The sequence below is a fragment of the Ischnura elegans genome, chromosome 6 (genome assembly GCF_921293095.1).
Source record: "Ischnura elegans chromosome 6, ioIscEleg1.1, whole genome shotgun sequence".
NCBI classification, from domain to species: domain Eukaryota; kingdom Metazoa; phylum Arthropoda; class Insecta; order Odonata; family Coenagrionidae; genus Ischnura; species Ischnura elegans.
The window spans coordinates 8,401,463-8,415,674 of record NC_060251.1 but is presented as its reverse complement, the minus strand read 5'-3'; the positions used below and the strand labels follow the sequence as shown (position 1 = coordinate 8,415,674).

At 37.4% G+C, this 14,212-nt stretch overlaps 1 protein-coding gene across 4 annotated transcripts in view; it reads right to left on the bottom strand.

Moving 5' to 3' along the window:
- LOC124160748 overlaps positions 1-14,212 on the bottom strand; it is a 327,883-nt gene that overhangs the window by 6,501 nt on the left and 307,170 nt on the right. For 3 of the 4 annotated variants that reach the window (XM_046536756.1, XM_046536757.1, XM_046536758.1), the window contains 5 exons: positions 13,589-13,702; positions 12,292-12,327; positions 11,516-11,686; positions 9,659-9,820; positions 8,625-8,698 (listed from right to left, as the gene is read on the bottom strand). In XM_046536756.1, coding sequence (XP_046392712.1) covers positions 8,625-8,698; positions 9,659-9,820; positions 11,516-11,686; positions 12,292-12,327; positions 13,589-13,702 — 557 coding nt within the window. Of the gene's footprint in view, positions 1-7,875; positions 7,892-8,624; positions 8,699-9,658; positions 9,821-11,515; positions 11,687-12,291; positions 12,328-13,588; positions 13,703-14,212 lie in introns of all 4 variants that reach the window. The other variant, XM_046536759.1, reaches the window with a different exon arrangement.

Sequence of the window (14,212 nt, the reverse complement as noted above, 5' to 3'; positions counted from 1 at the left end):
CGATGGCTCCAAAAACAGGAGAGTCCAAAAATGCGTAGGATGCAGAAGAGCCTAGACCCCACTGCTTTGCGGAAGGTGGAAAACTTAAAGGCTGAGGGAGAAAAGCTGAGACCGAGGGTGGAAATCCCACCAAAAGGATCCGAGGAGGTGGGCTAATATCTTCTTGAATTCATAATGAAGAAGCAGGAGCAATTTCCACAATTTTAAATTTATTGGTACTAGCGGTTTCACTTTACAGCATCATCAGGTACAGTGGCGGAAAAAATTAACGCAAAGCTCGTTGGCGTCTGAGAGCGGCCAATTCAGGAACTACTTGTCTTCCAAAATTTTGCCCTCGGAATGTTCTCATACAACCGGGATTTTTAAAGCAATATATCCCATATACCGGGGAAATATTCATGCCCTTCGCATTATGACAAGGCGCAAAAGATCCAGCTACGAATTCTTCGCCATATTCTCCGAAGTATGCTTCGCCCTCCATTCACCTAAAATGGAATCTACCTACTCTCGTCGGGACATCATTGGACACAGCCGAGATATTGGGTATTGAGACTGCCTTAGAACCCAATCGTTCCGGTGGTGTAGTGGGTAAAGTATCATGCTTCGAATCGACGTTGCATGTCTATTGAATTCTTACGCGCTAATTTATTTGTTGAAATTCAACCACCATATTGCATAGCCATTTGGGCAGTTGACTGTGGAGTGAATTTTGACTACCATTTCCGTGTCGTCCAGCACCGCTTCAAGGCCCCTAACTATTAGCTGCATGTGCGATGTGTCATGGCCTACGCTTCCTCTCCCCTTCAAGGGAAAATTCCTATAGAGTTCCTCAAAGCAGAATGAAAGCACTTTATTGAGCCACCTCCGAGAAATCAGTTGTTTGTTTTCAGTTCAAGGCTATTAGGCGATTCTCGAATTTATTTCGTTTAATTCTAGTGAATACTTCTTTTACTCAAATCCGATCTTTGATGCTAGCTTTCTTTATCAATTCCTGCATAATTCTCCTCCCCTCTGTAAAACACATGCTTTACCTTGCAGTCATTTACCTGTCTACTCCGTTTTTGTGTCCGAATTGTTTTCCGCAAAATATTTAATTTCCTCAACTAAACTCATTTACTTTTCTTTTGCTACTTAGACTGCTTCAAAAGTCCATCTTTGATGCACATTTCAATTATGCAGCAATCATGGGAGTAAATCCTTCGTAATAAAGTAAAAAGAAAATGTATGCTGAACATGAGGTAAATTTTTTGTAAGCATTACGTGGCTTACTAGAAATATATTTTTTGATAAGACAATGGGAAAATTTGACCACGCACTATAATTCACGGGATGGTAAAAAAAAAATATATCGCTCCTCCTCAATGAACAGAGAATACTGAAAATTCGGCCATAAAATGAAGATGTCGCAATGAATGGTAATTCATGTAATCACAAGAATAAAATTTCTTCATTGATAGGTAAAGTTAATGAGAAATCATTTTTATTTTTTTAAAAGTTAGTTTGTAAATTAACATAAATGTCTTACAACCGCATTTCTGACGCAAAATTACCTCGAATAATTGATTGTGAGATTTATTCTATTCCTTAACCTATGTTGAGTGCTAAAAGCAATCAAAAGTTTGACGGAGGGATTAAATAAATAACGAAAAACGCGAACAGTCCAATATTTCTATGGATTCGAAATAACATTCATAATTCCATAATAGTAATGAAATATTTTTAAAATGTATGCGTAATGCTCCTTTTGTTGGAAAATTTGAGGGTAAGTTTAACCTCTGATAACTTAGCCATTTCCTCAATGTTTCAGATGAAATACATACGCAGACGCCCAAAATTACCCGATTGAGAACTACTGAGCTTGGGCGGCTTGATGTTCTGCCTTCGGTCAGCTCTGCAGAACCTCCGAGGAATTTTCCCTTGAAATGAGGGAGGAGTAGTAGGCTGTGACACATTGCACATACAGCTAATAGTTAGGGGCCTTGAAGCGGTGCTGGACCACGCGGAAATGGTAGTCAAAATTCACTCCACAGTCAACTGCCCAAATGGCTATGCAATATGGTGGTTGAATTTCAACAAATAAATTAGCGCGTAAGAATTCAATAGACATGCAACCTCCTATGGACCAATTGATAGGTATTGCGAAGTTATAAGATCAGAAAAATGTTTACAGTGTATGTGTGCAGCATCAAATCATCCGTCACGGGGACTTGATCCGTGGAACCTCTGATTCGAAGCATGATACTTTACCCACTACACCACCGGAACGATTGGGTTCTAAGGCAGTCTCAATACCCAATATCTCGGCTGTGTCCAATGATGTCCCGACGAGAGTAGGTAGATTCCATTTTAGGTGAATGGAGGGCGAAGCATACTTCGGAGAATATGGCGAAGAATTCGTAGCTGGATCTTTTGCGCCTTGTCATAATGCGAAGGGCATGAATATTTCCCCGGTATATGGGATATATTGCTTTAAAAATCCCGGTTGTATGAGAACATTCCGAGGGCAAAATTTTGGAAGACAAGTAGTTCCTGAATTGGCCGCTCTCAGACGCCAACGAGCTTTGCGTTAATTTTTTCCGCCACTGTACATGGATGCCTGGTTAGTACCTGGTTAGTGCTGTAAAGTGAAACCGGAAGTACCAATAAATTTAAAATTGTGGAAATTGCTCCTGCTTCTTCATTATGTCACGTTTCCACTCCATCTCGCCTGAAACCTCAGATTATATTCTTGAATTCAACTTCAAACTGAAACTGACACAAATGAAATAAACCAGACAGATTCAGTGGCACAAAATTTTATGGCCCAGAACTGTTAATGGATGAAATCCTTTATACTGGCCCTCCGTCCCTCAAGGGAATGACGGAATTAAGTCAAGTAAGTCAAAAGCACCTACTAAAAATCAAACTACGTGAAAAGTGCACTCCATAATGCATAAAATGAAGCTTTTCGTTGCCCAATGAATTCAGTGGAAAATTGTGCAACTTTGTAAACACAATGTTTTGGTGAACAACTTGCTCATAACCTTCCAGGCTCCAGGGAGCATTTGAAACCCTGAAGATGCACTTGAAGACAATAGGCAAGTCACTCAACAAAACATTGGAAGAAAAAAAATGGAGAAAATTAGCCAATCCATGAGTTATTCACCTATACAGCCTGCCAGGAAAGCCTAATTGAGGTTCATTAATTGCTTGGCTTAATACGTACTTCGATAAAATGCCACAGAGAAAGTTAACTATGGGAACATTGCAACAGCCAAGTGCTCAAAGAAAAGCGTGAACATTTCCAACAGTGAATTTCTCTTGACATAGCTGCACATCAAAAAACATTTCAGGAAACAAATGCCATGGTATTTAAGAAGAGATAGCAACGGTATGATTGTGTGAGTTTATGATAGAAAGAATGTATTCAAATGCAATCATAGGGTGAGGATGATAATAGGGAAGGAAGGATTTATGTATGTACTATTTGGTAAGGAAAGCAATCTGTTCCTTTCCCCTGTGATATAATCATAAACTGAAATTCAAGGAGATCCACTCACTGCCATACCAATCAAAGGAATCAGTCTCCTGATATAAACAACATATCAACAAATACTCACAGCATTTCCACAACCATTGCAAGCATGTAAAACAAGAGCAGAACCTAGGCCTCTATTGCCTTCAAACAAACAATCTTCCAAAAACCCATGCACCAAAATATACAACATGCATCTAAACAGAGCAGTTGTTAGATCACTCATAAAGAAATGGAGATAAAGAAAATGATGATGAAATTTGAAAGAGATCATTCCACTTCCCTGAATATACATTCAATAAATAATAATTTAGTTCTACACAATTTAGAGAGTCTCTTCCTATGCCTAATTCTATACTTCAAAAATTGTATGCATTTATAAAATATTTTCCCCAGTTACAAACAGTTTCGTTTGAAAATACCATTGACTGGGTCAAAATGGGTTAATAACATTTCCATCAGACCCTATGCATTTCTAAAAATAAATAGCCAGGGAAGCAATTACTTGAACATGGGAATACCAGGAATAAACAGCAAAAGATTAAATGACCTTAAAGACTTAATCTAATGGGAGGAATGGTCAGAAAAATAAATAAATAACTCCACAGGGAATGTTCAAGTGTTACACAAGTACGCCTGTGGGGAGTTTGCTTACTTCAGCTGAAAAATGGGAGGGAGATGGGACATAGCACTGCTAATGTAAAACAGGATGGTCTCACTCGATTGCAAAGAAAGGTGAATGGCCGAGAAGAACATATTGTGTGGGTACTTATGGTTTCCAAATAAATAATTAGATGACTACACACAAAAATATAAATTAATGCCAAGAGAGGCCACAAAAAAAACTTAAACAGAAATAAAATGAACACTCACACGTAAGGTTTTGAGTTTTCGACCGTTTCAGTCTTTGTCTGGAAGGAGACGGGAGCGGACTGACAGAGGATGACCAGAGGATTAGGATAAGTGGGTGGGAGGGAGAGGGTGGGGAGTTGTGGGGGGGGGGGGAAGAGGAGAGGGTTATAAGGATTAGTGGGCCCTGTTAAGACCAGGGGGGTTGAATACTATGCATGCAGACATATGCATGATTGTTCCAAAATTTTCAATTGTAGCAGTGAGGTGGAGGATGGGAGGGAGGCAAAAATTCCTGGATTCGTGGAAATAATCATCAAAATGTAAATTGTGGGAAAAAGCGTGGGTAGGGACAGGAAGCGAATCAGATTGGGAAGTAGGTTTGCAAGAAGCTCGATGGTTATTAACCCGGATGTAGAGTGAAGTGGTGGTTAGACCAATGCAGAAGGCGGGACAAGAATTGCATAAAAGGATATAAATAACATTACTAGTTGTATAGTTGGGGGACGGAGTGGAAGGAAGCCAAAAAGTGGGAAATTTGTTAGGAAGTGACTGGGTGATGAGGATTGCACAGGTTTTGCGACGGGATTGTTGGCAAGGGATATGTAAAGTGTTACTTTGAGTACTAGTGAACCTTGAGAGTGAAAGAGCTCGGTTAGTCTTCTCCATGAGGCCAAAGAAGGAAAATATCATCTATACAACAAAGTGAATGTGGGCGCTGAAGTGGGTAGGAAGATAGGAAGGATTCTTCGAGGAGACCAAGAAATAAATTTCTGTATGAAGGGCTAAATCTACTTCCCATGGTGTAGCCTTTGATCTGCAGATAATATTTATCATTGAAGGAGAAGGCGTTTTTAGTGAGGATTAGGTGAGAGGGATCAACTAATAAGTCAGTGCTGAGTATCTGAGGTGCAGGTCGACTGTCAAGGAAGTGTCGAAGGGAGGCGAGGCCTTGGTCATGAGGTATGGAAGTGTAAAATGAGGTCACGTCAATGTTGGCCATTATGATACCTTTGTCAACAGGGAGAGAGGTAGAATGGAGGCGATTGAGGAAATTATAGGTATCTTGAATGTAGGATGGAAGAGAATGTACAAGAGGCTGGAGGCAATGGTCAACGAAGGATGATATTTGTGTTTAAGTTTTTTGTGGCCTCTCTTGGCATTATAGCTATACATTGGTGATTTAAGGGGATTAGATAGATTCCAAATGTGTGAGTTTTTCATTAAGAAAATGCTAGAAATGATAATCAAAGCACTCTTGATGCGCTCGCCACGATGCAATGGAAGATAACCTGGTTTTCGGATCTTAAGATCTCAATTGAAGGCGAGATCCATATCAGAAACAGAGTGTAGAACATAGGGAACTGCACTGGACACCAAATTACATTGTTATTTTATATTTACTATTAGCAGGATTATAGGCAGTAAAATTTTGAAATAGATGGTATATAGAGTGTACGAGCTAAGTTAATGTAAATTTTCCTGGTTGATTACATGATATTCATGCCACTAATTAAGAAAAAAATTAAGTAGATGAAAAATATGCATTTAATGCATGGTTTGTAAGTAAGCATTAATTCATTGGGCTATTATTAGCAAAATGAAAGGAAATAAACCATCCAACATCTTCATAGGCACAAAATTCATAAATGATTTTTTGAAGTTATTGTCCATAGGCTCTTCACTAAAATCTCACATCAAAATTAACATACTTGATACAGTAAAAAGATGGAAAGATTTGTACAAATAAAAGTTTCTGTTGCTAAAAACATTCAACGCACATTTTGGGCATCCAGTATTTTTAATTGAAATGTGGTGGAAACTACTATAGCATGCTGTTGCCACATTTTACACAATGATTAACAAAAACAGAAATATCTAAACACTCACACACAAACTATATCCAAGAGATGAGGTGAAAAACAGCACAACAGTTAATACCAGAATGGATGAAATTTCAAAATAATAATGTACTCTCAAATGGGAATAAGCAAAAATCGCAAGTTTTTTCAACATAGAAAATTTTCACAAAAGAATAATAATTTGTAAGAGTAAAGTCACCACCAGATAGGGCTCAAACGTCACTTCATACCTCAGGTTGCATGAAAATGAAATTTGAAGGGGTAGGCCTTGTGGCTCGAGCATCCAATGAGCCATAGTTTTTGAGATATTATGGATAGAAACATGGGCGCTAGTAGAAAGATTGTTGGAGTGATGCGTTTAGCATTCCCCCAGGGTATAATATTAGAATACATAATAATAGGAATGTGTAGTAAAACACCTAGTTTCATTGTTCAGCACCAACAACACACTGATGCAACCCGTGATACAAAAATACAGCTATATACATAATAAAATGGCAACATAGCCCCACTCACATTCACAAAGACTCTTCTACTATGTTGCAAAGGCTCAATGAAGAATGAGGAAGGGAAATGCCATTACATTGCAGTATTTTCATACCTCAGGTTGCATATATAGGCATTTCAAAAGCAATTTCTATCAATAATATCTTGAAAACTAAGGCTCTTAACACACTTGAGCAAAATCACTCGGGTATCTCTTCAAATTTCATTTTCCATCACAATGCAAAGTTTGAACGTGATCCAGAGGTGTCACTGGCGCACCTTCACTTGTTAGCTATCGCATCAACCGCACAAAAATGTGCCAGGGAAAATTAGAATATTGTAGTCTATATATTTACCTAAAATTATAATCTGAAAAGCTCTAATCACACCATTACTATATCATGAACCTCTGTTATAAATATTTTCCACCCATTATGAAGCTCGTCGTACCCTAAGAAGAAGCACATCTCCTCCTCGACCATTCTCAATTGGTTATGGATGACTTTCTTCACACACATGCAATCATCTTGAAATTTTCACAATACATGAGTTTGCTGTGGTCAACATTTGCCCGTATCTCATTTTTGAAAAATTTATCCATGTATTTTATCAGATGCACCCTTTTCTTATTTGAGAAAGAAGCAAATAATGTCAAAGATATACTCTGCTTCACATATCTAATCTGCAAATGCCAAGACGATAGCCTATGATTTCCTTTCCAAACCACGAAAGACAATATAAAACCAGTTGAGACAAAAAGATGTGTTCTCTTAAGGCAAATTTTTCAGTCAACATTCATAAATGTACTTAGAACTTTTCGTCCAGTAATGTGGTACAAAGTAAAAGGTAAGTAAGAAGCCAGCATAGCTAGTAGCTGAACTGTAATCACAGACCCTCACAAAGAAAGGGACACTAATATATGAATAATGAGTTATTGCAAAGTCTTGAATAAAAATACCAGATGCTTTTCATCAGAGACATCAGCAACATCACAGAAATTCTCTTGATCACATTGAAGTGTAAATTAACAAATTCGAAGGCCTAACGATGAAAGAAATGCTGATTACATCCGCTGATATGTAAAAGGTGAAGAATGCATAGTATGTTAACTGTAGCCATAGTGAGAGTACCCAAAACAAAGTCTAATAGGTTCACAGATAATACCTTCCCAATCCTGAAGCTGTTGAATCCCATCATAATGGAGGCAGCAGGTAAAGAGAAAGAGACATTCACATTTAGACTCAGAAACACACTGAATGGCACATAAAAACAGACATTAAAAGGGAGTGAATTACAAAGCATCATACATATAGTATCAGCAGCTCACACCAATTGTTAAACTGAAACTGTTATTACTTATTATTTTTAAATCATAACAATTACTTTTTTTAAGTTATCATACAGAAAGCATGGTAAAGTAAAGCACTCCACCAACCCATCAGCTTTCAAACTCAAATCAGTGATATACCTATATTGTGGTATAACCAATAATGTACTTCTTAAAAAAGTTTTTATTTAATTCTATGCATGAAAAACACCCAAACAGTTCCCAACCAAAGTCAGATCTGAAATTGATCTTCAACCAAGGTTTCATGTACGGAACTATAGTATGAAATGAAGTTCCAGAATGAAACAGTTGCATGTTCAAGATAAACAACGTCTGTTTTAGGCATGAAATGGGTGGTGCAGATAGGTAACTTAAGAATGGTAATACATACAACTTAAATTCTCTATATCAGAACAGAGAGTTCCTAGAATGCCAATTCTCTTACTGTTCTCTGCTCTTCTGTATGCTCGCTACCAGTTTTGCTAGTCCCATAACAGTTTCCAACAAGTTACGTGTGTTTCTTACACTGTTTATTTACCAAATGAAAGAAAATTTAACAAAAAATGATAAGAGAAAGAGTTCTCACCTGACTAGCGGCCCACCTCCACTGCCATCTGTTGGGCAGTTTTGTAAAATAGGACCCATTGACACTGGACGAATCTGAAGAGAAAAAAAAAATAAAAAATGCCAGAATGTAAACAGATATGGACAAATTATTAGGAATATGTTGATTATGTATTTCCCAGCTTAGAAGCTAAATGTAAAGAATGAATTGATCTTAGCACAAAATAATTAAGCAGACATGTACCAGCAAGTCATCCTTGCATTAAATGGAGCTTCAGTCAGATATTCACATTGAATATTACCTATGAGTGGCTGAAGAAATTATTTTAGTGATTTTTAATGTTTTGAAAACCCTAAAAATGCACGATTACAAGATAATTCATTCAAATTGAGACAGTTTTTGAAGGGGAATTTAGCAAAAATGGCTCCCTGCAGGGGGTTGTTGTCTTGATGACACTTTAGACATTGCTCATCTCATAAATGGCCAAAAAAAATGATTTTGTGCCATCATAACAATGCATGGCATGATGTAAGGGAAAAGCAGGCTCCACTGATCTCAAGTCAATGCTTGCTAGAATTCCTTGATCCCCAATCCCTCCACCCTGCACTTGATTTTTGTATAAATACAAATGTGATCGTGAACAATCACACTACAGATCTACAACATGAACAATCACACTACACTGATGGGTCTGATTATGTAAATATGTTACAGATTCTGGGTCGAGTCCATTTAACATAATAAGTGAACCTAAAAGTGTAATACTTATATGAATTGTATAAATAGTTTTAAGATCAAAACTTAAAAAAATTATGTGATAAAATCCACTACTCTATAAGTGATTATTTCAATGAGAAATAAAAATATTTACATTTTCATTTTATTGTATTAAATTGCTTTTACAATATATTAAAAGATAATATTACTAATTTCATTTTTCACTGTGGAAAGGTTTCACAGATTAAGCCTAAATTTATTAATGATAAATTTAGCGATGTTTGGAAGTGAAAGGTTTATTAGTAATAGTGGGTAAGAAAACAGACAAGCAGTCTTACCCTTTCAGTTTGAGTTGCAACGTTGCAAGATGCTTCTTTCTTTGGACTTGTATTTCCAGAGCAATTCACAGTTCCATTACCACAGGCACATTTTGACAACTGTCTTTGGAGTAAAACCTTTGAACGATTAACTTCTTCTAATTGCTGCTGCAGAAATACCACCTAAGAGAAAAAATTGTACCAAATAAAATATGCTTCACAGAATCGTTTGTTCAGAGCCATAAGTCACAATTCCTATGGAAAATTCATAACTCTAAAGCTCATGGTCAGTATCCTGAGTTGGGAGCGTTAGAGAAGGGACATGCTAGACATATTATGGTGCGGTTTTGACTAAAGGTATGTAAATGAGGCTAATCTGACCAATGCACAGTATTTCCCTGACTACACCACATCCAAAAGATTTCAAAATCTTCAATACACCAGCAGTTTACAACATACTAGAGACTTACATGGCTACCACCAGAAATACATGACATGGTTCAGCTAGAGAAAACAATAACTCAAATAAATATTATTATTACTAGCCATAGTAACACACTTCAGCAAGTCTCAAACAAGCCTGAGATTCCATAACTGTCTTAATGACAACTATGATCAGAGGAAACACCCAAGAGAGAGAGAGAGAGAGAGGAGGGTGCAAATCTTGCATGGCTTCTCAGGACTGTTGAACATCAAAAATATGTCTAGCATGCACTCAATCTCACTGCAAAGGACGAGGAAATTGACAAGTAATCATAGAGCAATAAATAATGGAAGATTTTCCCTTATGAATTGAATGTGAAAATATATCCCGGGCTTTGCACTGGGTGATAACTTTATCCATAATTAGAGGCAGAACAAAGTATAAATGAAGAGCATACCATTAAATGGGCTGATGCAAAAATTCTGTCCCATTCACAGTGTTATTAGGACCATGAATTCAAAGAGGTCATCAAGGTCAGCCTGCACCTCAATAAATTTGACATGGAAATGGGATTTCAAATAAGCAAAACCTAGACAATGGCAATTAGATACTTTTCAAATGTAAGAGATAACGAGAAAATATTCCAACGGCAGGCAAGTGGGACATGCCAGCCTATTGGATGGATCCTGACCAACCAATGTGGGGAATAAAAAGTCGCTACTTTGAGTCACTGTGGATCCTGATAGAGCAGTGAAAGCAATGTGGAAAACATCGACTCTGCTGCATGAATGGCGGCGAATTTTGCATTCCATATTTGCCATGAGAAAATATTCCCCTCGACTGACAATCAAACCTTGAGAGACATTTGGCTTTTCAGACCATCCACCATGCTATCTCCCACTCCTTCATTCCCATGGCAACTTAGGTATTTACCACGGTTCATGGCCAAAGCAAAAAAGCCAAAGGTCTCGTGGTTCAATTCCCAGTCCAGGAGAATTTTATCCCGTGGCAATTACACACTGTGAAGACCACCCTACTAATGACGAAAAAATAGCTTTTTATGAAAGGGAGTTGGGAAGCAATCACAAAATATAAATAGGCACAAAGCCCAAAAAACATATTGGTAATAACAGAATAAATACCGCTTTCATCAACTGAGGAAAAGGAAAGTTAAAATCTGTGTTAAAAGTAAGAATGTAAGGATGGGGAAGGAATAGAATAGGATGTTTAGAGAGAATGAAAGGGAGTAAGCCTTATAGTGAATTGAGGAGAGATGTCCAAAGTGGGGAGGCTGAGCTGACTGGCAAAATGCTCCAAGGAAACCCACCTCAAGTGGTAGAATACTTTTACAAATTATCTGAGGTACTATCTGTTTGGAGAAAACAATGGACAGCACGATTTCATAGGATAAGAGTACTTGTGGTGATTCAAATGATAGTCTCTCCCTATCTCACCTGTCTCTTCATGTCGGCTACTTCCTCCTGAGGCTGTGAGGGAGGCGCTTCGAGCCTCCCGTTCGGCTGGTTCTCCTCACCCTCCGAACTAACTCCATTCCCCTCACTCAAGTTATTCGGGATTATCGTGGATGGAAGATCACTATTGGCTAGGTGGTAGAACAGCCCATTCTGCAAAAACAATGCATGGATATCATAAAGGATTTGCAGCATGATATGGTGGAAATCCTCAACATTGAACTAATGAGGCATTGCACAATTTTCCCGTAATAAATTACACCTGAAAATGTTTTACATGGTATGCATCAAAACATGTTGTACTGAAGTTGATGGTAGGTGAATTAACTTTTTAGAAGTTATACATGATAAAATTAAATTAAAAAGTTGTACGCCAAGAAATTAACTGGAAAATTGAGCTATTTCTCATTTGATCAATATAAATCACTTGTAGATACCAAAAAATACCCATTACGTAACAGTCACTTAAATTTAAGTAAAAATACAAATGAGGATGACAGTTTACGCATAATAAAAATGTTGACTGAAATGCTTTAAATAAGTTACTAGCTTAACTATAGCTTAAAGTTACATGTATTCTCTTTGTAAAAAAGAAAATATGAATGATTTGATAGATATATTCCATTGGAAATTTAAAAGAATAAAATTCTGTAAGATTCTGTAATTCTCTGAAGATCCCTCTTGCAGAAGATCACATGGCATATGGCATGAGAAAACAGAAATGAAAATATTATTGACCAATGAATATTTTGCCTTACCTTTAACGAGCTGTCAAATGGATTAAGAGTCTCAGCCTGAAATACAAATAGAAACAGGGTTAGCATTTTAAATGACTTTAATATTCCAATATAATTCATTCAGACACTTGTTTCAAATTACGATCCTGCCACATGAATAGAACTGAAGTTTACATAAAGCACCATCACAAAAATTGCCATGGGAATTGAGGATCTTTGATAATGCAGTGGTCTGTGTCGTGACCTCAGAGAGTCTGTGGTTTGACTCCTGGTCCAAGGGAACTTTTTCACATGGTAATAAGTGTAAAACACACTCTTGGTTGTTTGCTTTGGATTAATGTGATCACATGCAGTGATAGATCCAGAGAGCCCCCCCCCCCCTTAGGTATCCAATTTACACTAAAGAAAATGGTAATTTTGCTCAGACCCCCACAAGTATTGGGAAGTTACCCCCATAAGCCCCCTATCCTGTCCCTATCCTGGATCCGTCACTCATCAAATCCAGAATGGCATGATGATGAAAACGGGAGGAACATGAGTGAAGTAGAACATATGCACTGATTTGATGTTTTCCTGGTAAAATGATGCTATTGATCTTTCTTGGGCTTCCAAACGCTCTCCATTTTCACCATCATTTTGATGGAATTCTTTCCCAGAATCCTCAGGGCTGATTGATGCCGGACTTCGGGAGGGAGGAGCTTCAATAAGCCCTGGAACACTACATGCCAGAGAAGGCCCCACAAGTGGATAGGCCGCGTAATAAGATATAGCAATTAAGTGATGAATATAATGGAGGGAAAATTTGAAGGAATAGTCACCAGACGAAGAACCAGATATACATATTGGGGAGAGATATAGATGGACTCGAGAAAGGGGAGCATCAAGGGAGCGAAGAAACCAGCTTGGAAGAGGGAGATATAAATAGCTGCAGCACATATACCAATCTTAGAATTTAAGTACTCTAATAATAATAATAGTAATAATAATATGGAGGTTTTTCAAGTTCTAATCAAATGAAAGCAGTAATTTAGACCCAATACTTTCCAGAGACTTCTGCATGTACACGAGTGAGCAAATGTCCGTTGGAACAAAGTTTCCCAAATACAAGTGTAACATTGGCTCATTGATAGCTAAAATAAACATTGTAAATTGTTAAAGATGAAAGAAATAAAATCACTTCATGAAAGAAATTTATGAAACTGTACTGGTCAAAGACCACTTATAGGAGATTAAAAACAATAAAAAACTACTTCTAATAACCCATTTTTAACATTTTACCTTGATTCATCATTTCAATGAATATCTAATTTTAACTCACCTCCTGAAGTACTCTTTTCAGCTTGAAAAGCATAGTCTTTATGCTGACAATGTCTTGAAACATGTCCAGATACGTCCCTCGCTCAATTTGCACGTATTCATTGTCACAGTTTGACTGAAAGAAAATAAAAGAATATTCAACAATTCAGTGCACGAAAATATAAAAGAGGCTACATATTAGAATCTATACCTTAGCTAAATCTTACCAAGTGACTATTATTTCATGCATAATTTCAGTGGCGGCTCGTGAGTCAAATGCTAGGGGGGGCGCACTCCACCGGGGGGGTCATAATTTTTTAATATTTCGTGTGTTTTATTAAGTTTTTACGGCAATCTAGGAATTAAATTCTGTGATGCCATACGTTCCGTTTTTTTTCAACAAAAATACCTAGTTTTCCTAATAAAGCTTGATTAATAAATACTAAATGCAGTAGACTCTCGGTCATACGGATCGGCTTAGTCCGGACTCTCGATGATACTGATCAATGATCTTGAAGAATAAAAATATATTTGCTGCGATATTTTGCAAATACAAACGAAAATACGTAACTTTAGGTTTTAGCGTCTACATTATTCGTGCGGATATGCCCGAAATACACTTCTGTTGTTCGTTTTGCAATCATAA